At 44.3% G+C, this 24371-nt stretch overlaps 4 protein-coding genes across 11 annotated transcripts in view; 3 read left to right on the forward strand and 1 right to left on the reverse strand.

Moving 5' to 3' along the window:
• The first annotated feature begins 878 nt into the window (after positions 1 to 878).
• LOC143525226 (E3 ubiquitin/ISG15 ligase TRIM25) lies at positions 879 to 5626 on the forward strand. Its single transcript, XM_077018890.1, has 2 exons — positions 879 to 1853; positions 3662 to 5626. Exons 1-2 carry the CDS (start codon positions 1098 to 1100, stop codon positions 4535 to 4537), a joined length of 1632 nt encoding a protein of 543 aa, XP_076875005.1. The 5' UTR covers positions 879 to 1097; the 3' UTR covers positions 4538 to 5626.
• Positions 5627 to 5703: 77 nt separating this feature from the next.
• On the forward strand, positions 5704 to 9270 carry LOC143525228 (PTB domain-containing engulfment adapter protein 1). 4 transcript variants are annotated; one of them, XM_077018894.1, is made up of 8 exons: positions 5704 to 6604; positions 6682 to 6753; positions 6855 to 6953; positions 7317 to 7454; positions 7628 to 7732; positions 8656 to 8715; positions 8861 to 8912; positions 9007 to 9270. In XM_077018894.1, exons 1-8 carry the CDS (start codon positions 6560 to 6562, stop codon positions 9036 to 9038), a joined length of 603 nt encoding a protein of 200 aa, XP_076875009.1. In that variant the 5' UTR covers positions 5704 to 6559; the 3' UTR covers positions 9039 to 9270. The 4 variants fall into 4 exon arrangements, with proteins under 4 accessions (XP_076875009.1, XP_076875008.1, XP_076875007.1 ...); XM_077018893.1 differs by lacking the exons at positions 8861 to 8912; positions 9007 to 9270 and having other exon boundaries at positions 5704 to 6265; positions 6548 to 6604; positions 8656 to 8838; XM_077018892.1 differs by lacking the exons at positions 8861 to 8912; positions 9007 to 9270 and having other exon boundaries at positions 8656 to 8838.
• A 229-nt stretch (positions 9271 to 9499) lies between these two features.
• On the forward strand, positions 9500 to 14245 carry tmem106c (transmembrane protein 106C). Its single transcript, XM_077018891.1, has 7 exons — positions 9500 to 10148; positions 10340 to 10403; positions 10650 to 10809; positions 11300 to 11440; positions 11990 to 12039; positions 12199 to 12252; positions 12519 to 14245. The coding sequence occupies exons 1-7, from the start codon at positions 9926 to 9928 to the stop codon at positions 12643 to 12645; spliced, it is 819 nt and encodes a 272-aa protein (XP_076875006.1). The 5' UTR covers positions 9500 to 9925; the 3' UTR covers positions 12646 to 14245.
• A 6878-nt stretch (positions 14246 to 21123) lies between these two features.
• Positions 21124 to 24371, reverse strand: part of mitfb (melanocyte inducing transcription factor b) — a 37267-nt gene continuing 34019 nt past the window's right edge. For all 5 annotated transcript variants that reach the window (XM_077018897.1, XM_077018899.1, XM_077018898.1 and 2 more), the window contains one exon: positions 21124 to 24200. In XM_077018897.1, coding sequence (XP_076875012.1) covers positions 23775 to 24200 — 426 coding nt within the window. In that variant the 3' untranslated portion in view covers positions 21124 to 23774. The remainder of the gene's footprint in view (positions 24201 to 24371) is intronic.

Genomic DNA, 24371 nt, shown 5'->3' on the forward strand with positions numbered 1-24371 from the left:
GTCTCTGTGGTGATGGAGGTCTCTGTGGTGGTGGAGGTCTCTGTGGTGGTGGAGGTCTCTGTGGTGGAGGAGGTCTCCGTCAGCCCACACAGATCACCGTGCACATAGAAGAAGACATGGGACTCTTTTGTTGTCGGCTGGTGAGAGAATGTTAAGGACTTTGGTAAGTGACAGAATGCAGTTTTAGAAACATTTAGATGGATATTACTGTTAAGGTTGGTGTCAGAACCAACACCCAGTTTTGAGACAGTGTTTAACATTCACTGGTTCACTCTAAGATTATTAACAACTATAGGATGTGTTGTTTCTGTTAAAATGACCCAGAAAGCCAGACTGGATTATCAAACGTTATCACCTGCAATTGATATAATCTAATAATTAAATTTTCATTGAAATTGGCTTTACAATGTAGAGGGCACAGTAAGGCATAATGCCTTGGTATGTTCTGTAGGCGATCACACCGACTCTGTCTTAGTTGTGAGTGCTTCATTTGAGTGTATAAAATAGTTTTTGTTTTTCTCTGCCTGCATATTTTACTGTTTTAGTAGAAGTAATGACATGGGCTGGGTTTCCCAAAAATGTATAGCGCAAAGATTATGAAACACATCGTGCTGATCACTGTCTCACTAAATTAGCACTCTCACCCGCACTGACCCTCATATTTGTAAGCCAACATGCCTTTCTGGTTTGAGAACACAAATCCCCCATGCCTGACGGAAAAAGAATTGTGCATTTTTTTGAGAGCGATTGCTGATTGTTGCATGAACGAGGCCTCTGCTCAGCAAACATCTCCTCTGATTGGCTTCTGTTCCTCATCAGACCTGTCTGACCCGTTTGGCTTTTCTCAGCACTGTCGTCACTGCCCAACGATGCCGGAATGCAGTGTGGATGACACTGTCCTGTCTTACCCTGACAGCTCATTGTGTGGCCCGGGTTCCTGGCGTGTCAGTCCCGGCGTGTCAGTCCCGGCGTGTCAGTCCCGGCGTGTGAGTCCCGGCGTGAGTGTCCCGGCGTGAGTCCCGGCGTGAGTCCCGGCGTGAGTCCCGGCGTGAGTCCCGGCGTGAGTCCCGGCGTGAGCGACAGGAGAGGGAAGACCTATGACGGCCATGCAACCCACACATCTGCTCACGCAGGAGCTCAGCTGTGCGATTTGTCTCCAGCTGTACGAGGACCCGGTCTCCCTGCCGTGCGGACACAGCTTCTGTCTGGCCTGCGTGAACTCCACCCAGAAGTCCCGCTCGCCCGGCGTCCTGCCCTGTTGCCCCGAGTGCCGGCAGCAGTACGAGGGTCCCGAGGCGCTGCTCAAAAACTTCAAACTCTGCGGGATCGTGGAGGGCTTCCGCATGGCCGTGTCCGACGGCGTGCTGAAGGAGAGGGAGGTGGCGGTGGCCTGCGAACACTGCCTGGAGAGCACGGTCCCCGCCGTGAAGACCTGCCTGCACTGCAACACCTCCCTCTGCCCGGGGCACCTGAACAAACACCTGGAGCGCCAAAGCTCTGGCACGTACACCACCGTCGACCCCGTGCGGGAGCAGTGCGTACGCAGCTGCGCCAAGCACGGGCGGGACGTGGAGTACCTGTGTTCGAGCGACCGGGTCTTCCTCTGCTCGGAGTGCGTGACGGAAGGGGCCCACCTGCAGCACGAGGTCCAGACGCTGGAGGCGGCCAAGGGCGACATGAGGCGTGTGGTGGAGGGTCTGGGAAAGAGCGCGTCCGACCGCCTGCAGCTGACCGAAGGCCTGCTACGGAGCTGTCGGGACAGGGCCAAGAGTGCGGGGAATCCCTCTGAGGTGCTGGAGGCCAGAGCCACAATCCTGCTGGACACCATGAGTGCACGCGTGTCTGCCTACAAGGTGAGCAGGGACCGCACGAGCGAGAGGTTTTTTTACGTCAACGTAGACACAAGTCAGTCGAATTCCTCTGCTTAGATCAGTTCTACAGAACTGTAAAAGCTATGAAAACAAAGCAGTGACAGTAGAAGGGGTAGATTGTGCTGTTGGGGGCTTCAGGAAATGGGTCTCCATGGCCAAACTGAAGACAAGCTTAGATCACCATGCATAATGACAAGCAAAGTTTGGCTGAGGAGAGATAGTGGATTGGTGAAGTGTGTGTTTGTGATCACAGCTGAGCTTTGACTACACATGCCAGGGCCACAGTGTCAACAGCTCTGCTGTACAGACACAATTAGTCATGAGGCAAGAACGAATGCCATTTCAGGCATCTGTGGAAAATTCCAGGTTCTTCTGTTTTGATTGTAGGCCTATTGTAGTTCGAAGAATGCAATTGCACATTTCCAGTTTTATTGACTGTCTGTCATCTGTAATTTCAACTGCAATTCTAAATAAAATTCTGTCTTAAATCTGATTGATATTTAGATTTTAGAAGAAAATCTCACAATAAGTCCCCAAGGTCGGTAAGGGAGATGTTATGTCCACAGTACCTGTGTGAGAGTACGTGGCTATCTCCTGCAGCGTACATAACCCTTCAGGTTTCATCAGCTCTAGTTGTATTTTCAGGCATTTTGTTCTGTATTTTGGAATAGAAACAATTATTAATGCTCATGTTGTTCGGTTTTGGGGGCTGGGGGCTGTGTACAGAAGGGTTGGGGGCCGTGTACAGAAGGTTTGGGGGCCGTGTACAGAAGGTTTGGGGGCCGTGTACAGAAGGTTTGGGGGCCGTGTGCAGAAGGTTTGGGGGCTGTGTACAGAAGGTTTGGGGGCCGTGTGCAGAAGGTTTGGGGGCCGTGTACAGAAGGTTTGGGGGCCGTGTGCAGAAGGTTTGGGGGCCGTGTACAGAAGGTTTGGGGGCCGTGTGCAGAAGGTTTGGGGGCTGTGTGCAGAAGGTTTGGGGGCCGTGTACAGAAGGTTTGGGGACTGTGTACAGAAGGTTTGGGGGCCGTGTGCAGAAGGTTTGGGGGCTGTGTGCAGAAGGTTTGGGGGCCGTGTGCAGAAGGTTTGGGGGCTGTGTGCAGAAGGTTTGGGGGGCCGTGTACAGAAGGGTTGGGGGCCGTGTGCAGAAGGGTTGGGGGCCGTGTACAGAAGGTTTGGGGGCCGTGTACAGAAGGTTTGGGGGCCGTGTGCAGAAGGTTTGGGGGCAGTGTGCAGAAGGTTTGGGGGCCGTGTACAGAAGGTTTGGGGGCCGTGTACAGAAGGTTTGGGGGCCATGTACAGAAGGTTTGGGGGCCGTGTGCAGAAGGTTTGGGGGCCGTGTGCAGAAGGTTTGGGGGCCGTGTGCAGAAGGTTTGGGGGGCCGTGTACAGAAGGGTTGGGGGCCGTGTGCAGAAGGGTTGGGGGCCGTGTACAGAAGGTTTGGGGGCCGTGTACAGAAGGTTTGGGGGCCGTGTGCAGAAGGTTTGGGGGCAGTGTGCAGAAGGTTTGGGGGCCGTGTACAGAAGGTTTGGGGGCCGTGTACAGAAGGTTTGGGGGCCATGTACAGAAGGTTTGGGGGCCGTGTGCAGAAGGTTTGGGGGCCGTGTGCAGAAGGTTTGGGGGCCGTGTACAGAAGGTTTGGGGGCCGTGTACAGAAGGTTTGGGGGCCGTGTGCAGAAGGTTTGGGGGCCGTGTGCAGAAGGTTTGGGGGCCGTGTACAGTGAGTGTAAGTCAGCAGGTGTGAGAGGCGGGGCAGATCATGCTGAGCTGGGTGTCCGTGTGGTTCCGCGCAGAAGCGTATGAGCATGCTGGCGGAGGAAGAGCTGATGGAGCAGGAGAAGGTGTGGAAGAGCAGCATGGACGTCCTGAACCAGTACCAGCAGCAGCTGAGCCAGGCGCAGGGAGCAGCCCAGAACCTTCTCTCTTCCTCATCCTCAGACGTCCTCTTCATCTCCTACTTCCTCACCCTGGAGCAGCAACTGCGGCAGGCCGCCAGCGTGACGGTCCCGACGCTCCCCGTGGTCCAGCGGGCCGACACCAAGCGTCTGCGCGCCTCTCTGGCCACGGGCGACTTCCACGCGGAGATGAGTGATCTCCTGCGAAGCCTGCTCAGCTTGACCAGCCCGCTGGAGCTGACCTTCGACCCCGCCTCACTCCACCCGAGCCTCATGGTGTCCACCGACCTTCAGACGGTGAGGCACCGGGGCGGCAAGGCCAGCCTGCGTGAGCAGAGCGATCGCTTCACCACGGCCGCCCAGGTCCTGTGTCAGCAGAGCTTCTCCGGCGGGACCCACGTCTGGGCCGTGGAGCTGGGCTCCGGGTGCACGTGGTCGGCGGGACTCTGTTACGGGACCATCCCGCGTAAAGGGGAGCACAGCAAGCTGGGTCACAACGCCCTCTCCTGGAGGCTGCAGTGGAAGAGTAAGAAGCTGACGGCGAGCCACGACTCCGTGATCACCACGCTGGGGGAGGTGCCCGCAGTACCACCCAAGAGGCTGGAGGTGGCACTAGACTACAATGGCGGCACACTCGCCTTCTACAGCATCGGGGCAGGAAAGAAGCAGCATCTCCACACGTTCAGAGCCGTGTTCAAGGAGGCAGTCTACCCTGCCTTTGGTATACACTCCACATCTGACGAGTCCTGGATCACCCTGCTCAACGGTGTGTGACGCACGGACGGTTCTGTACTTCATATGGGTCCCTAGACTGTGGCACAACAACACCTGCATACAAACAGCCGTACAGAAACCCTAAATGTCAAGCTGTCTGACAAGTGTACTTGTGTAAGACAAACATACCCACCCCTGCTGAACCAGTCCCTGCCCAGTTAAGGAAGACATATTTCCTTTCCCGTCAATTGCATAACAAAGCAGAGTCTTGGCATGGCAGGATTTTTTTTAATGCATGGAATGTGCAAACCAACTAGATAGGCTCCCCTCGCCATGAAACAGCTGTATGGAGATCAGGCCACGCCCAGGGGCGTGTCTTTACCGCTCCAGAGAGGTGATGAACTAACAGCCCCAGAAGAGTCCACTGGAAACCATGGACATTTATATAACTACCAAAGATTATGTCACATTTAATCAAGAAAGCTGCAGCCCTCGAGTCACTGACTTGGGCCTGTGTTGAGGTCACAGAGGTGAACAGTTTGTAGCTTGTTAAGACCGTGTAAAGAAGTCAGGTAGTGGAGGGGATGTTAGAATCGACCTGCCCTTTCTGTCAAATGTGGCTGGCTGTCCTGTGACTCTTTAATGCAAAATCTTTAATACCATCTTTAATCTGAACACTGCCACATGTCACATCGGAAAAGTCAAACAAGGGAACCAAAAATGCAGTAATAATAATTTTAAAATGTAACCTCCCGCTTAATGTTTTGTTTGTGAAAATTTCATTTTCTTATTATCATTCAGTTTATGATACCGAAATGAAGATTCCCAGACAAGTTGTTTACCAGCAAGTGACAAATATTTGAAATGTGAGAACGTTTTGCCTGGAATGTGAAGCCCTCTTGGGCCACTGAGAAACACCTTCACTTCTCCTTGAACGGAGATAATGATCTTCACGGCGGTATATCAGTAGTAGAGCGTTTGAGCCTGAGCAGAACGCCTGTGTTCCCACATCTGCTGGTTTGGGGATGACAAAGAAATGTTGATCCGTCTTATGTGATGATTGCACGTGCACTTCAAATGTGTTGTAGTACCTGATGTACCATACTTTACCAATATTAAAATAAACCTGAACATTCTGGTTTTCCTGGATTCTTTTCTTAATTGTCTTGACTCTTTTATAAGAAAGTCTCGACACAAAATGCCTTTCGGGAGGTCATGCGAGCTCAGAAAGGCTTGATTTATTTGGGTTTACTGAACTGATTATCCGCTCAGCATCTGTCTGCAGGATGTAGGGAAGTGAATCTAAAACGAATCTCAAAGGAAACTTTGAGCCCTCAGCACTAACCCAGCTGGACAAGCAGGTCTGGGGAGGGACAGATGTAACACTCTCTGTCTGGTTCCACTAAAATATCACTGAAACAATAGTGCATTTTAAGTCTTGTTTGGGTGTTTTTTTCCTGCGCTAATATATGAAAAGAGAAACCAAGCAGTTTTATATGGAGCAGCGCCATCTGGTGACCACAAATATCATTCTTATGTCAAAAATTACTCTTGATTTTTTTTTTTATTCAAGTTCACAAAGTATTGCAAGCAGCATTCTCCATATGTTCATGTATGAATACTTTCTTGTTTTCGTGTTATGAGGCTTATAAAGGTCAATACCAATTTGCATTCATTTACGGGTGTTCTGAGATAAGAACCGCGCCCTAGGTAGTCATTAAAGTTAGACTTTAAACCTCACTGGGTCATACGTTGTGAAAGAAGACATTTGAAGATTTACACTGTACAGTAAGTTTCTTTTAATCTTTTTTAAATCACTGAGTTGTGTCCGTCGTCCTAAGACATCATGTTTGTGTTTGAACACTATATAAATAAGGGTGGTAATCGCACTACTGAGCCAGTATGTTGTCCTTGTTTTCTGAATACAAGCCTGCGTCACTGATCTTTAAAATGGTTTTTCAAGAGCTTTTAAAGCAGGTTACGACATAGACCACAGGCCATAGACCACCATCTGTCTTAAAGTCATTGTGTAGGAGGTGTTGTTTCCCTCTTCCATTCTGGTATCATTAGACGCTGTTGAGGATGAACGATGAAGACAGTGACTGTGAGATCTCCTTCCCTGTGAAAGTGAGTCGAACACACAGCAAAAGCAAAGGTGCGTGTGGCCATGCTGTTTACTGACGCTTGTGAGTCGGGTTCCTCAGTTCTGTGGCCGTCTCGAGGTGGTCCGTCCGGACGGTATGCAGATCCTAACGGAGGCAGCCGCAGCGTTGCAGGTGCTGAGCGTGCAAACATCCATCTGTTAGCATTTGTGCACTTTTCTAGTGATAGTACCACTGCCTTGGTGTGATTTTTACCACATTACCACCATTCACAGAATCCCAGCAGAGAGGTGAGTGACAAGGTGAAGAAGAAGACTAAAGTACACTTGTTCCTCTCCAAGAGTGCCATCGACATCCTGGAGCATAAAACAAAGGTGTGACTCGCTGCTAGTCTGACAGGTGTGCTTTGACTCACTGAGGGAATTACAGGTGTGATTTGACTCACTGAGGGAATTACAGGTGTTTTACTCACTGCTTCCTGACAGGTGTGCTTTATGCTTTAGCTCACTGCTAGGATGCTCAGTACCTTTACAACTGCATTGCAGCCAAAAATGTTAATATAGCTGAAAACTAGCAGTCCCCAGATTATACCATTAAAATGTGATTTTTCAGCAACTATCATTGATAGTTTTTGCATTCAGGCATTTGCTTGTTTTTTTAGCCACAGAGGTTTAAATATTAATATTATTCCCAGTATGATGGAGGTGATGGTAATACAGTCTCTCTGTCTCTCTCAGTTCATGCTCTACTCCTGCCCTCTATCTACCGTGTCTTTCTGTGCGGTACACCACACGCAGCCTAAACTATTTGGCTTCATAGCCAAGCACCCAGCGGCCGACGTCTACCACTGCTACGTCTTCCAAAGCCAAAAGTTTGTGAGTAGGAAAAGGGGCACAAGCCAAACAAGCTTCTGTTCCTCCATACAGCTCTGTCATGGCCCCGCCCCTCTCATAGCCAGGCCTCCTCATAGCTCCGCCCCCTTGTAGCTCTGCCTGTCTGTAGGCACTGCTGTGTCACTGACATCCTCCTTTCTCATCTGTCCCTCAAGTCTCACCTGCTGGTGTCTGTGGTTGGTGATGCGTTCCAGGCCTCCAGGCAGAAGGAGAATGTGAGAGCAGGTCGTGATCTGGTGGTGGAAGCACTCAGACACAAAGTGAGGAACCATTGGTGAAGCACACCAGCGCAGGTCTTCACCATGTTTGAATAACAAACCATCAGATTTGCTGACATTCACATGATCATCTTTCTAACAATCCACAGATTCCACAAATTTAATTGGCATTCTAAAAGCCATTCAAGGACTTCATCCATTAGTCCACCTTAATACAGAATTTAACTCAATTATAAACATCATCACAGTTGTCTGGATTTCAAAAGATGCTTTGATATTTTGTGTTATGTTTTACTTTAAAAGTCCAACTTTAAATTGATTTGTTTTATGTCGTAAAATATTGTGTGATACTACCAAATATACCATTCACATGTATTGAACCCCTGAGGTGTAGAAACTCCAGATTTACACAAGTGAAAGAAATCACCCTGAGGACATGTTTACACAGCTGTACACATGTTTACAGTTAGGCTCTACCTGTGAATCATTAAAATGGTTTAGCTGTTATAAAACACCCTAAGTTGAAGGACAAGAGATTCTCAAGACAGAAAAGGTCATCAAATGATAGCTTGGTTTGGCTATCCCAGTGAGCACAGATAGATCCGCTGTGAGAAACATCATGTTGTAGACATGCTTTTTCCAGCGGGGACAATGGATATTTTGTTAAAATTAACAAATGGATGGACAGACAATGCACAATGCAGGGAAACAATACAAGGCAAAAAAACAACTCATAGTTGGAAAACGTGTTTGGCAGATAAAGAGACAGGAGTTGCTCAACAATGAAACGGATGAATGTTCTGCATCGGCCAATCAGAGTCTAGAGAGTCTAAATCTCTGTAAATCTGTGAGATCTAAAGTTATCTCACTATTCCGAGTGAGTTAACATGTCTTAGTGTGTATGTTTCTGAGTATGTGTATTGTGTTTCCAAGTGTCTGTAAATAAATTATTCACTCTCATACAGAATAATGTCCTGCAAAGAGAGAATACTGATCTGAAGAGAAGACTGCAGGAGAAAGATGGGGTAACACACGCATACATGCAGGGGCAGAGGAATGGGGGGGCAGTCTGGCTCATCTTTGGGGCAAGGGTTCATTTTCTTATTGAAGTAATTGCAATGTCATAATAATAATCATAATCATAAATCATAATTGTTGTTTGACATTCAGGTGAACAGTGAAAGTGATAACGAGGATGACATAGATCTATCCACAGCGCAAGGTCTGTACACACTGTTGGCTTAGAAAGATACTTGTTATATTTAATCTTTATATTATTATTATAGTTATCATTGTTGTTGTTGATTTATATGCAGTGAGATTCAACCCTGTGGGAAACAGGCGCTGAACAAATGAAAGCTTTTCTGAAGAACATCTCAAGAGAACGTGAGGAGCTTGAGCCGTCCATTCAGTCTTCAATGATTAGTGGTTATAATGCGTCGCAGCCTTGTAGCAATACAAACTAATGATGTCCATGTTTTCTGTGTTAGTCTTTTCATTCATTAGAAGGATTAAAAAAAAACCTCTCTGAGATGATGCTTAATTATGATGATGCTTAACTATGATGTATCTTTTATGTTTAAAATAAATGTTAGCATGATCTAAATTATGTTTATGAGACTGTGAGATTGTCAATTTATTTAAAACGTATGGTGTGATTTTTGTTTCAATAGTTCCACAAAAGCAAAAGTAAATCTAAGAGCAGAAAGTATATGTTATGAATGCAAAACAGAAAAAATATATCAAAAGTATTAGGGGGCCCACTAGGGGGCGCTAAAGAAGCAGCTGCGTTATCCGGCGAGGAAGAAATAGCCCGAACCAAAACAACGGAAGCGTGACAACAGGCCAACACTACGAGACTGTTAGGGCGCTTCGTTTGGTAGAAGACCGGCTCACTTCTGCGTTTTACGGGGTAAATGTAGACTATTCTGCTATTCCACGTCTTTAATACTTCCTCTTAAGGGCGGGATGGCGCCTTAAGATCTGTGTGACAGGATGATTTAGTAGTTTGGAGACGTAGATCAATCACGACGTTTAAAAAGACGCGCAAACAACGAAAATAAAATCGTCTGTTTAAGCAAAACGCGATAATATCAGAAAACTTCTTCCTTTAAAATGAGGACGTGGCGCTTCGGAGAGGCAGCTAACGAAACATTTGCGTGATTGAGATCTCACCGACTTCGTTCAACAAGACAAAAGTTTTGCTTAAGAAGTGGAAACATAAATCAAGGCTACATGGGTTCGGTTTGGTCCCGAAACTACGAGGTGCTTCGGCCCAGCCCTCGATATGGCAGCGCGAGCGCGAGACCGAGCGCGAGCGCGGATCCCGTGGATGACGACAACTCCCTGGACGGCGTGGACAGGCAGGACGACATCGCCAAGTTCCCGTATGTTGAGTTCACGGGACGTGATAGTATCACGTGTCCCACATGCCAAGGTACCGGCCGAATCCCATCGGGTGAGTCTCCTGGTTCAGTATCTGCGAGTCCTTTAAAATTAATTCCATGTGTAACTGTCAAACTAAAGATTGTTGCTTGAACCCCAAAATGCATCGTGACTAATCATGACCAGCAAATCGGATGTGTTAATTAAGGTGAGTGTTGGAGTGTAGGTGCACCTGTATCTCACCTGTCTGTTGCTGTCTCTCAGCTCAGGTGAATGAGCTGGTGGCACTGATCCCCTATAGTGACCAGAGACTCCAGCCCCAGAGGACGTGAGTCTGTCTTCTGCTCTTACTGTGGCTGATTATGTCAGTTAGTGGAAGGAAACCTACTGACAATCAACTGAAATTCATTTGACCAATACAATAGGTGTTGCAGGATTCTTGGATAAAGAATGTTTCATATAGGTGCAAAGATTATTTGTGTGTGTGCACTGTGTTGACACACAGAGCTCTGGAGGGTTCCATTGCTGAAGCAGCTTTGTGTGTGTGTGTGTGTGTGTGTGTGTGTGTGAGCAGGAAGCTGTACGTCGGGCTGTCGGTGGTCGTGTGTCTGTTGGTGTCTCTGCTCGTGGCCTTCTTCTTGTTTCCGCGGCCCGTGCTGGTGGAGGACGGAGGCGTCCAGTCCGTCATCATCCTCTTCGACCATGAGAGGAGCAGAGTCCTCATTAACATGACCGTGAGTTCTCCAGCGCCCTCATCAGGACCGGCGTTAAGCCCTCCTGCTGTTTTGTGCTTCATCCTTTTGCGTCTGGAATCGACGCAGTAGGATCTCACACCAAACTGTAGTCCTTCTTTCTCCACACTCTCAGTCTGGGGTACGTGTGTTCTGACTGCAGCTCTCTGCTGGTCTGGGCCACATGCCAGTCTGCGTCACATTTATTTTTAATCGTCACAGTAATTTGTTTACCCACTGTCGGCTTTTAAAGGTGTGGATGTTTTTTTTACACATAGATCACATGACTGTCTTTTTTCCCATTAGTTACAGACCTTTTAAGCATGGCACAAATAGTAATTTTCTTAATGAGATTGTTTAGGATGACTGACTGCAAACCTATTTGTGTCTTATTGAATTTATCAACATAACTTCACAGACTTCCACATGTTGCTTGATTTGACACTGAGATGTTGGCTTTTCCGAATGTATCCAAGTGTGTCTTCCTCCTCAGAGCTCTTTGATCTTCCACAATGGGAACTTCTTCACCGTGTTTGTGGACAGCGTGAGTTTCCAGGTGCTCTACATGAAGACAGTTATTGGCACACAGCAGCTGGACAGTGTCCTCAGCATCCAGCCCCTCAGCCAGAGACAGGTACGCTGCTGTAGTCCCCGCCCACAGACAGGTACGCCGCTGTAGTCCCCGCCCACAGACAGGTGGGCCGCTGTAGTCCCCGCCCACAGACAGGTGGGCCGCTGTAGTCCCCGCCCACAGACAGGTGGGCCGCTGTAGTCCCCGCCCACAGACAGGTGGGCCGCTGTAGTCCCCACCCAGACACTAAGTGACATTGTAAAGGGATTGTAAAACACTGGGTGTCAGAAAGGTGCTGCATAACATAAATATGAATGTGATGAACATTATGTACATGGTGTTCCAGACACTGTTCATCACTGTATGTAAATAAGGTTTCGTTTAGCACTGACTGTGTTAATCGCACAAGAGAGTTAGCAAGTGAAACTGTTGATAATGAGTTTAACTATTTAACTGTTGTCATTCACAGCTGCTCTAGGTAACTGTTTTCTCTCTCATTCTCACTCTCTCTCTACATCTCTCTCTACATCCCTCTCCTTTTTCACTCTACATCTCTATCTCTCTCTACATCTCTCTCTTTCTCTTTCCCCCTCTTTCTCTCTCTCCATCAAGATGAACTTCACAGTCAACATGGAGATTAGTGGAACCCTGTCCTATGTATAGTAAGTTTCAGCTCATTTCACTATTGGTTGTGGTGTCTGTAAGATGTGACTGTGGTGGTCGTGGCGGTGGGCGGGGTCAGAGTGATGAGTGTTATTGGTCACTTCTTTTCATTCTTGACTCTTTTTGTGTCTTTTTATTATTGTTATTATTTTTTGCAGTGCGTTCTGCACCATGGCGAGCATCAAGGTTCACAACATCGTGGTCTTCATGCAGTGAGTCTCCACTCTACTCTGCATTTTCTTTCATCTCGGTTCTTCTCATCATCCTGACTCATAGCCAAGTGACAAATGACTTAAGATGGACACATAAGGAAAGAGTTAATGAAACTGTGGAGGGCATCCATGTCCATTTCTGCACTGGTATATCCAGTATAACAGTGTTAATGATTTATATTTTTTAGGAAACACAAATTTTGCCCCATCATGGTCCAAAAAGATTGATGTATATCACTGACAGTATTCAACAATTTTCTCTACAGGACCTCAGTGAAAACATCCTTCATGGTGCGGAGTGCTCAGTACACGCTGGAGGCCTACCGCTACATTGACTGTGGTGCTAACTCCACTCTACACCACCCTCCTGTCGTCCTCTCCTGGCAGGCTTGAAGGCTGCTCAGGTGATACAGAACGGTCAGACGTCGGTGGACCTTTGAGGCAATGTGATGCACTTTTGTGTCAGTTAGACATTAAAACGAGTCCCTCTGGGCTGAGTTTCAAACATAAGTGTTGGTCAGGCAGGGATTCTACATTCTAACTTGTCTAAGTTTGGGGGACATGTATGATAACTGCAAGTTGTGATGGTATTACCACTGAACATCAGACTAATGGAGTTTGATGAGTGTTGGTGACGTTTTAGTGGAGAGTTAGTGCTGAATATGAACTTGGTTCCACCCCTGTTGAGTTCCTTAAGCGATCATTTCATACTGCAGACAGCACTTTAGTGGGTGATGGTGTATGTGAAGCAGACGAGATATGTAAGGAATAACAGCATCTGTGTACCCAATGAATAGTGCTGGTACGTTTTTTTTTTTGTTTGGACGGTCTTGTTGCTGGTTACAATGAGTGCATTTAATGCAGCTAATAAAGGGTTGACTGCTTTGGTTTGTTGGTGTTGTGTTGTCATAGGAACTTGGGTTGACTGGGCTCATGCATTTCAAGGTCGTCACATTCATTAAGTCTAATAGCATTTCCTGGGTCACTGTTTATAGACAGGAATTGTGGGTAGTGTTATCGTGTGTGAGAGAGTGGTGTTTTCAGCATCTGGTGCGTTCTGGAGACCTCAGTGTCTGGTGCGTTCTGGGGACCTCAGTGCCTGGTGCGTTCTGGGGACCTGCGTGTCTGGTGCGTTCTGGGGACCTCAGTGTCTGGTGCGTTCTGGGGACCTCAGTGTCTGGTGCGTTCTGGGGACCTGCGTGTCTGGTGCGTTCTGGGGACCTCAGTGCCTGGTGCGTTCTGGGGACCTGAGTGTCTGGTGCGTTCTGGGGACCTGCGTGTCTGGTGCGTTCTTGAGTAAACTCATCCAACCTCCTATGTCTTCTCCAGCACTCTGACAAATGCCATCAGGTTGCCCTGTATGTGCTGTCAATTACTTGAACTCAAATAATGAAGTTCTCATCTATGCAATGGAGATTGGGGGGAAAAAAAGTAAAGGGAAAAACTTTTAAATTAATTTTATTTTGCAAAATGTAAAATGACAGTTCTGTTCTGCTGCTGTTTTAGGAAGAGTGTTTTCTTTTCTCTGATCTTCCATGTAATATATTTCTTTTTTTTTTCTTCCTTGTTTTTTTTCACAAAATGGTTTATACAATAACATTAATAATCTCTATTCTTGTGCATTAATTGGAATGAAAAATGTTAAAGGTAATGCTTGATTGCTTAAAAAATAATAAAAGTTCAATCTAAGTTTGTATTGGTTGACAATGAATTGGGCAAAGGTGCACTGTGTTTATTCTGAATTCTGCATTGTGTGCATGTAATTATCAGTTGTGTGTGTGAGTGTAAAGGTTAAGGTTGTGTAAGTGAGAAAATGTGGTTCTGGTGACAAACCACAGCTACAGGCTACTGGAGGGGTAGGGTGTTATTTCTCCTTCGTTGTAGTCAGAACAAAAAAAAAAAAAACAATTTAGCGGGCCTTATGTTTCTTATATCCCAAGACTGATGAATATATTTCATGGAAAGTAATAAAGTTTTATATTGACCAAACTAATGAGCATGTTAACTGGTCATGTTTCCTTCTACACTTGAGCTCCGATCAGGAAAGACACACTAGCTGGGACTACAGGTAACTAACCTCAAAGATGTGCAAAAACCTGATTGGTGACAAAATGTCTGTAATGAATGGCCCATGACCGGTTGAATAAATGAACGACAGGTTAGTAACCTGCTTATTTTTTAGACTACTTAACCTTACATATAGCTACTCTGAAGAATAACTCGTATTTCAATCTGTCACCCCTCTGTATGTGTTACTCAAGTTGGAGAGCTTGTGTGATTGATAACGTGATTGATCAGAAGTGTCAGTGGTCACTCTCTTCAGGTAGTCCACACAGTGCAAATATTTTGAGTCTATTCAAAACAACTAGTGATTGGATAATTTGCTTCCATGTCTCCTGACAAGGGTGAATCGTTAACGACTACAGTATAAAGTGTCAAAATTTCAAGTTACACTAGGAAAGTACTGGACTATGAGACTCCTAGGACGTCCAGCACCCCATTTAGCAGAAGCAGAACTTGCACAGGTGAAGCGATCCTTCCTGCCATAGTCCTCTATGATGTCATTGATGTATATGATGGAATTATGTTACCATGGTGACACACACAAGGTCCCTCTCTGCTAATAGGACCTTTAGTTATTTAATTTGTAATACAAGTATCACACATTCAGCACTTGTGCTGTACGTACCTCAAATTACAGGCCCTGTTGCATGCATTTAAACTGTAGGACTACTTGTTTTATTGACTGTTATGGGACATTAGTCTCTTTAGTGTTGATAAGAAACTTCTCAGAAATCCCCCAGTCGTCTGATCTTGAGTGGTGGAGCTTCTGTGGGATAAATCTTACGTGTGAGTGTGAAGAGCATGTTCCACCATCTGCTCAAGCTCTTCTAGAAGAATACATGAAAAGATATCAGCCATTCCAGCAACCCCTCAGTCTGGCAAGGTCCTGGTGATTTCACCAGGGTCCGTCAGGAAAGGGATACGTGATTAGCTCACGACCCTGAAATGTGCTACTCTCTCTAGACAAAGGAGACAAATGTAATTAGAAGTTGGAGACATATCCAGTTACAGCTTACATTAGAAGTGGTTTCAAGTCTTCTACAACCATCTGAGTTGGAGACATCTGAACAGGCTTTTATTTGCCTTAACCCTAACCATAACCCTTACACTTCACCCGAACCCTTACCCTAACTATAACCCTTACCCTAACCCTTATTCTACACCATAACCCTTACCCTAACCCAGTGGTTCCCAAACTTTTTCTGCCGTGCCCCCCTTTAGTAGATGAGAATATTTTTGCGCCCCCCCCCCCCCCCTTGACTAGGGATGTGTTGAAAACTTACAAAAACAATAGGTTCACAACTTTGGTCAAACATGAAAAAAATAAACTGCAAGAAACCTTTTAAATTGTTCAAGAATTCTAAATATAATTTAAAATAAATAAGGAGATGAAATAAGAGAAACAGCAATACATATGCACATGGACGTAATTTTGATTTCAAAAGTGGGGGGACATAGATTCGTCGCTATTTAAATATTTGGTTTTAACTGTAAAAACTGGGGGGGACCAAAGCCGGCTTTTGAAAAAGTGGGGGGGACATGTCCCCCCCGTCCCCCCCCAAAATTACGTCCGTGCATATGCAGCTAGTTTGCAAGCGCAGACATCACGCAGAGCACAAAGCATGTAACGGCCAGAAATATGTGTACTGTCTCTTTAAGGGAGCGAGTTGAGCGCGCGTATGGAATATTGTTGTTTTATTTAGCTATTTTATTTCTGTAAGTAATGCATTAAATGAGCTTTGGACAACTCACCAGTTCATGTATGAACAATGAAGTATTGCTGGAGCCCAGGTTTATTTTGGTAAACCAGCAAATAAACGGACTAAGTGGAATACCACCAGCGCGAGTATTAAGGTTGAACTAACACCAAAAAGCAAGCAATACAAGCATAGAATTAGACTGAATAGATCTGTTTTTATGGATCGGTCACATTGTCCCCGATACCCGATCTAGAATTTTTTCAGATATTAATATCGGAATCGGTGCATCCCTAATATTGACACATGTGCACGTTTTACTTTCAAGCTCCGCGCCCCCCCTGCAATAGCTCCGCGCCCCACCTAGGGGGCGCGCCCCCCACTTTGGGAACCACTGCTATACATCATCATGCTATACGTCACCATTCTATACCTCACTATTCAATAATTCACCATTCTGTACCTCATCATTCTATACTTCACCATTCTATACCTCACCATTCTATACCTCATCATGCTATACTTCACCATTCTATACTTCACCATGCTATACTTCACCATTCTATACCTCACTATTCAATAATTCACCATTCTGTACCTCATCATTCTATACTTCACCATTCTATACCTCATCATGCTATACTTCACCATTCTATACCTCACTATTCAATAATTCACCATTCTGTACCTCATCATTCTATACTTCACCATTCTATACCTCATCATGCTATACTTCACCATTCTATGCCTCACTATTCAATAATTCACCATTCTGTACCTCATCATTCTATACTTCACCATTCTATACCTCATCATGCTATACTTCACCATTCTATGCCTCACTATTCAATAATTCACCATTCTGTACCTTATCATTCTATACTTCACCATTCTATACCTCACTATTCAATAATTCACCATTCTATACCTCACCAGTCTATACCTCATCATGCTATACTTCACCATTCTATACCTCACTATTCAATAATTCACCATTCTGTACCTCATCATTCTATACTTCACCATTCTATACTTCACCATGCTATACTTCACCATTCTATACCTCACTATTCAATAATTCACCATTCTGTACCTCATCATTCTATACTTCACCATTCTATACCTCATCATGCTATACTTCACCATTCTATATCTCACTATTCAATAATTCACCATTCTGTACCTCATCATTCTATACTTCACCATTCTATACCTCATCATGCTATACTTCACCATTCTATATCTCACTATTCAATAATTCACCATTCTGTACCTCATCATTCTATACTTCACCATTCTATACCTCACTATTCAATAATTCACCATTCTATACCTCACTATTCAATAATTCACCATTCTGTACCTCATCATTCTATACTTCACCATTCTATACCTCACTATTCAATAATTCACCATTCTATACCTCACTAGTCTATACCTCATCATGCTATACTTCACCATTCTATACCTCACTATTCAATAATTCACCATTCTATACTTCACCATTCTATACTTCATCATGCTATATTTCACCATTCTATACCTCACGGGGGGTGGGTTGTTGCTTTGGGTGGTTGGCATGTCTGAAAAAATGCAAAGGTTCAACAGGGGTAGTGAGGATCTCTGGGACCTTGGTTGGACTGTTTGAACTGTGTGAACTGTGTGAACTGTGTGGACTGTGTGGAATGTGTGAAATGTGTGGAATGTGTGGACTGTGTGAGCTGTGTGAACTGTGTTGGACGTTTTCAGTCTCAGGCTCAGTATCTGGCCTTTTGATGTGTGAATTCAGAGTCTACATACAATGTAAATGCCATTGAACAAAACTGTCAAAGTCAAAAAATGCATCTTTGTCAAAGCAAATAAAACCTGTTTGTGAACTGTGCAGGCCTCCTGTTTTATGGTGCACAAGCGCAGGATAAGAGACAAGCAGCCCATCAGCAGGAACATGAGTAATTGATTCAGTTTGCTAACTGAATTAACTGAATTTGATTGCACACCTCTGCTCCTGAAGATTGTATATGTAGATCTGAAGTGAAACAAAACTATGTGAAGACAGATCTCCAAGACCACTTTGTGACACCTTAAATAGAAACAAACCTAGAACCCACTTGTAGACTACATAAAGAGAGTACTAACCCTACAGAAGTGTATTGTTGCCAAGAATGTTATTTTCTTCAGCATGTCGTTATTACGAGATCTTATGTCGTTAAAATGACATAGGCTAGTATGTCGTTACTACGTGAAAGCTATCTCGTTATTATGAGATCTTATGTCGTTAAAGCGACATAACTACACTGTGGTAAAGTGTTCTTTCTTCAATAGCTTTAAGACAGGATCAGAGAAGGACCAAAATATGCTATTTCTTATTTCTGGCAACCAAAACAAACACGTATGGACACATTTTAAATCGTTGACAACATGTTATTTTGAATGTACAGCATGATGTACAGCAACTTGGTGTCTATACCTTGCACCAATTTGTAGTGGTTTGTAGTGGTCAGTAAAAATTGTGTTTTCAAGTAATTCTGCAAAAGTTGCACTATCGCACCAAGTTATGCCCAGAAACACTGTTTTGGGCGCTTACAAGGCCAGAAAACGCTGTTTGAATGCCTAAATGCAAAACTTACTACTTGCTTGGAAATGCATTTGTAACATTGCAAACATGACAAAAACATTATTGGCAGCAGTACGCTTCCGTAAGGATTATCGTTCTTTTCTCTTCTTCGTTTTTCATAGTGGCACGTATGTTTTGTTTAGTGTAATGTTTTTTCAACAGATAGCTTGCTTCAGTCAAATCAATTTTCCTAAATCTCAATCAGACTTTTGTATTTTAAGACACATCTTTGGCGTCCTCTGTTGGCCGTAGTATATCTAAAAGATCGGACGCATATACAGGCTTTGTTGATAGTTGTTAACTGCAGAAGCAAGTTAATTTCATTATCGTCATGATGTGTATGTGATTTCATACTCCGATTCTCCTTGTTCCTAGTAGCTCAAACATGGCCTATTGAAATCGGCTGCCAACTGTGGTGTGGATTAATATTTTTTATGTTTTAGCCTGCTTGACTAACTACTATGGGTATCGTCGCAAGCAGAGGAGAAAAACCGTGTCGTACAGACTAGTACAAGTTACGAGGACCAGACAACCTAGCAGACACTTGCGAGACCTCAAGGAAGACACCTGTCGGACGCTAAAAAGACCACCCCAGAGTCGTTGCTTGTAGGTGTTAAATGGATTTACACCTTTTTTTTACAAGAAAGTAATAATGAACACGTATGTTTGTTCATCCCCTTTCCTAGATGGCACTATTGAAGCATGTGAAATGGGTGGAAATTAGACTGGTTTATGATGCATTCATAACCACATAAGACACTCTTACTTATGATGCATTCATAACCACATAAGACACTCTTACTTATGATGCATTCATAACCACATAAGACACTCTTACTTATGATGCATTCATAACCAACACTCTTATGATGCATTCATAACCACATTCTTACTTATGATGCATTTATAACCACATAGACATTCTTACTAATGATGCATTCATAACCAATAAGACACTCTTACTTATGATGCATTAATAACCACATAAGACAATCTTACTAATTATGCATTCATAACCATACATTCTTACTTATGATGCATTCATAACCAACATTCTTACTTATGATGCATTCATAACCACATAGACATTTTTACTTTTGATGCATTCATAACCAACATTCTTACTTATGATGCATTCATAACCACATAGACATTCTTACTTATGATGCATTCATAACCACATAGACATTCTTACTTATGATGCATTCATAACCACATAGACATTCTTACTTATGATGCATTCATAACCAACACTCTTATGATGCATTCATAACCACATACATTCAAACTTGTGATGCATTCATAACCACATTCTCACTTATGATGCATTTATAACCACATAGACATTCTTACTTATGATCAGTGTTGCCATAGTTACTTTGAAACAGTAATCCGACTACTGACTACTGACTACTTCTTTAAAAAGTAACTCAGTTAAGTTACTGACTACTTGCTTTTAAAAGTAACTAAGTTAGATTACTTTTAGTTACTTTCAGCAGAGGCTGATCCCCGGCCCCTATAACATGAAAATGACTACCAGTTCTGCCAATACTCACTTTATTGACATGTATTTTAACCGGAACATCAAAAATGACACTGGCATTTGTAAACTTTTTCTTGAAATAGGCTTACATGTTTTTTAAATAAATAAATAAGACAGTCTTTCTGTTCAACTCCGCCCACTTACAGGGTTGCCAACTCTCACGCATTGAGACACACGCATTTGACTGTCTTCACACGCTTACACGCCACACTTCCGATATCTCACGCCGAAAAAAAATAAATCTAGTTTATTTACCTCTGATCCACATCTATGATTCAATGAGTTACTAGTTCGATCTGGCGCCAACCACCGGCGATCGATCGATCGCGATATAACACTGAATTTAGTCCATTTTACACCCCGCCCGGTAACAATTTACGTTCGCCGCCAAGCCCCGGTTTTTTTTTCAGGTTTGACGTTGTGTTTTTGAAAGTAGACAGCACTCTGTTGCCAGCACAGAGTGTACAACGGACCTTAATGTTGTCTTCCTTAGCCGAAATAAAATCAAAATAATGCCTGTATTTCCAGCTGCTAAAGGCGAACCTCAACTTCCATATTGTTCACATCTGACTTTGGCGCAGCAGAGCAGAGATGACGTAACCGCGTAAGAAACGTGTAGCCAAAAAATAAGAATGAATAAATATAACCTACGTTCCCCCGAAATGCAGAAATAGTAACGCACGATGTTTTAGATAAGTAACTTTAATCTGACTACTAGTTTTTAAATAGTAGTTGCGTTAGACTACTCGTTACTGAAAAAAGTAGTCCGACTACAGTAACGCGTTACTAAGTAACGCGTTACCGGCATCACTGCTTATGATGCATTCATAACCACATAGACATACTTACTTATGATGCACTCATATAAGCTATTTTAAATATTTAACATCTAAGTAGACATTCTGTTGTCTTGGACATTGTAAAATCCATAACAAAATACACTATACACAATGTGAAAACCATTCAGTATACTTTAATGTTTAAAACACTTTTAAAAACCATTGCCATTGAACACATTAAAAACAAAATGTGCTTATCACCCTTAAACCAAGTGCCCATGAAACCCAAACAGTGGTGCTGCTCACCACATGACAGAGGCCAGCACCTGTTACCTCCGTAACTCTGGAGTTGGGCTCCTTCCATATTCCAAATGCATGCAGACTTTGAATATTTGGGCATGTATACTTTCCAAATGCACTCCTGCACATTCAGGTACAAAACTAAGGCGTTTCAGCATTTTTTCACAAACTTCAATTTTGTTAATTGAACCATGAACGCATTTGTTTGCTGTCCATCCAGCAGCTGTGGTTCCTCCCAGACCAGCAGCGCGCGAGCCCGTCCCCTCCACACAGTCTGGGCACGTTAAACCCGGGACATCCTCAGAAGAACGGGACTGAAACACATGTCGAAGGAAAGTCCGACATGTGAGACCTGTATGGACGTTTGGCTGAAGTGCTGATAAAGCATGTGTGAGTGCAGCCACCCCCAGCATTCACACCTGCAATGAAGGCCTCCTGCCTGAACCTGAAACCCGATTCCCTCGAGCCTGAAGTTATTGCTAAAATACTTGCTAATGCTAATGGCTACGGGCACGACTAAAGAGCCAAAAGAAGATTCTTCTGTGTTTTCATTGCATATTCAGACATCACTTGGTATATGGCAACAGATCCGCCAGTCAGTACTATGTAAAGCTACATTTAAAAACACTGGAGTGAACAACATTCATTAGTAGTTCGAATGAAAGAAGTGTGAGAGTTCCGTCTGTGTGACTGCATGTGTGAGAGTCCGGTCTGTGTGATCACTGTACAGCCCATAAGCACATTACTGTCCTATCAGGGCACTCATAGCAGGGTAATTGAAAACTGCAGCTCAAACTGACTCCAACCAGAACTATTCTCTCCTGACTGGTCTCTTCAGACCCACTCTAACCTGACTGGTCTCTCCTGACCCACTCTAACCTGACTGGTCTCTTCAGACCCACTCTAACCTGACTGGTCTCTCCTGACCCACTCTAACCTGACTGGTCTCTCCTGACTGGGGGTCTCTAGTTCTGTCCCTTCAGAGAATGCCAATCATTCTGTGTCCACAAAAAATGAAGGAAAAAAAGGAATAATGAAAGGGAATTGAGTTTTGTTGGAAGGCTAAGGCACATCTTCTGTGTGTTCCTGTTTGCGGGGACATGACATTTGGCTAGTGATCATCACTTCAAAGTAATTATTTGCATAGTTTCACACAGATAAATAGCTAGGCTTATGTGATCAACATAGTGGCACAAGGTAAAAGGATATTAAAGGCTTTTACACCGAAGTACATCAGAGTGTCTCTGCTACAGTTGTACATTAATGAACAGTCAAAATATACAGTAACAATACAGCTTATAGGTTATATGTCACAGAAGTCATGTAACATTTTGACCATCAGTCACATAACAACAAATGTAAGCAGGTAACATTACTCCCCCAACCGATACAATACAAAACAGCATCATGTGTTCTTTCCTTCCTAGATTTTTCAAAGCTTGTACATACAGTGTTTTTGTCAAAGTGATAAATAAATAAAATCCCATATAAATCCCACATCAATCACCTTTTGCCCTCACAATGTTCCCAACAACTAAAACTGGGAAGAAACGAGGGTTTTAAACTAAACAATTCAGCAACTCATAATTTAAACATTAGAAAAAGCAAAAAAAAAAAAGGCATTTCAACGAGAGAGGACCTCAGAAGAGACCTCAAAGAAGACCTCAGAGAGGACCTCAGAGAAGACCTCAGAGAGGACCTCAGAGAAGACCTCAGAGGGGACATCAGTGGCACGGGTGGTCAAGGTCCTTCTCATGGGCTTTTCAGAGTTCCCACTATGGACAAATTGTATTTGAATCCGTTAAGCAGTTTTTAATGCTGAAGCTTGCTGGCATAAAGCATCTTCTGTACATCTTCCAAACCACAATGTCGAAGAGCTTTAAATTATATAAGCACTGCAAATAATTATAACTAGAATTCCCCTCCTTTAAATAATGTTTGCTTGCAGTTTGTCTATAAATTATTGTGTTGCCAGTAAACAGGACAGGAAGTGACCTAGGCAGGCAGTGACTATGAAATGGCTATGTCATACCTGTACTGTTTTTCATGTACTCAAAGTGACTCTATATCTGTCTCTGTGTTTCTCAAGCTTTGTCACAGATATGATCGGGTAAGCATCATAATAACTGCAGGCAAATCTCTTTCTCATTATTCACTCATACTTTCAATTCATCTCAAGATGGATTAAACTGGAATATGATTTTACACTATGCATAATATGCCAAGTGCTTTCTCAACAATACTGACCTTGATTCAGATTAAATACAAGCCAGATTCTGTTCCTTAACAAAAACATAAACAGTGACATCAAAAATGGGATTTTGTTAAAATATAATAATAGAATAAAATGACTGTAAACATAGAGACGGTTTTAGGTGGCTCTGGGTAAGAGCGCAGTGCTTCTGTAGATGCTAGCTGAATGTCACTGGTGCTTTTGGGCAGCCTGAGCCCAACTACGGTGGCCCGGAGGTGCTAACAGCCATGTTCCGTCTCTTCCATGTTAACGCTACGGTGGCCCAGAGGTGCTAACAGCCATGTTCTGTCTCTTCCATGCTAACGCTGCTTTTACGGCTGCTGTCCTCAGACGCCCCGGGAGAGATGGAGGAGAGCAGTGGTTCACTCGTTGCTACCGGTGACAGTGTATCATCCATCAACATGTCGTCCAGCTTGGCACTCCTCGCCTTGGCGATGACCCCGTAGGCCTCAGGGTCGGCAGGAGCAGCACTATTGCCCACCCCGTGGCCATCGCTGAAGGTGATGGTGCCGTCACTGAGGTCCAAGGTGCTGGAGAGGCCCACATCTGGGCCGGAAGGTTGCGGGTGGATGTATAGGTCCTGGGTGCAGTCCCCCAGAATGGGCTCCTGTTTGATGGGTCGGGCTGACAGCTCTGGAGAGGTGAGGCTGGAGGAGGTGACTCCCAGCCCGTGTGCTCTGGCCTGCATCTCCAGGGCCTGGTCAGCGTTCAGCAGAAGAGAAGTGCAGGAAAACCAGCAATACCAATTTATTCAGAGAAACATCTAGCTGTGGTTTAAGTTATTTCTGAAATCATTCCAGTTCAAACCTAGCTGTGATCATCTAAGCTTCACCTAAGCAGGCTACATGTACTGGTGAAATGCTTGCAT

Source organism: Brachyhypopomus gauderio, chromosome 10 (assembly GCF_052324685.1).
Source record: "Brachyhypopomus gauderio isolate BG-103 chromosome 10, BGAUD_0.2, whole genome shotgun sequence".
In the NCBI taxonomy this organism is placed as follows: domain Eukaryota; kingdom Metazoa; phylum Chordata; class Actinopteri; order Gymnotiformes; family Hypopomidae; genus Brachyhypopomus; species Brachyhypopomus gauderio.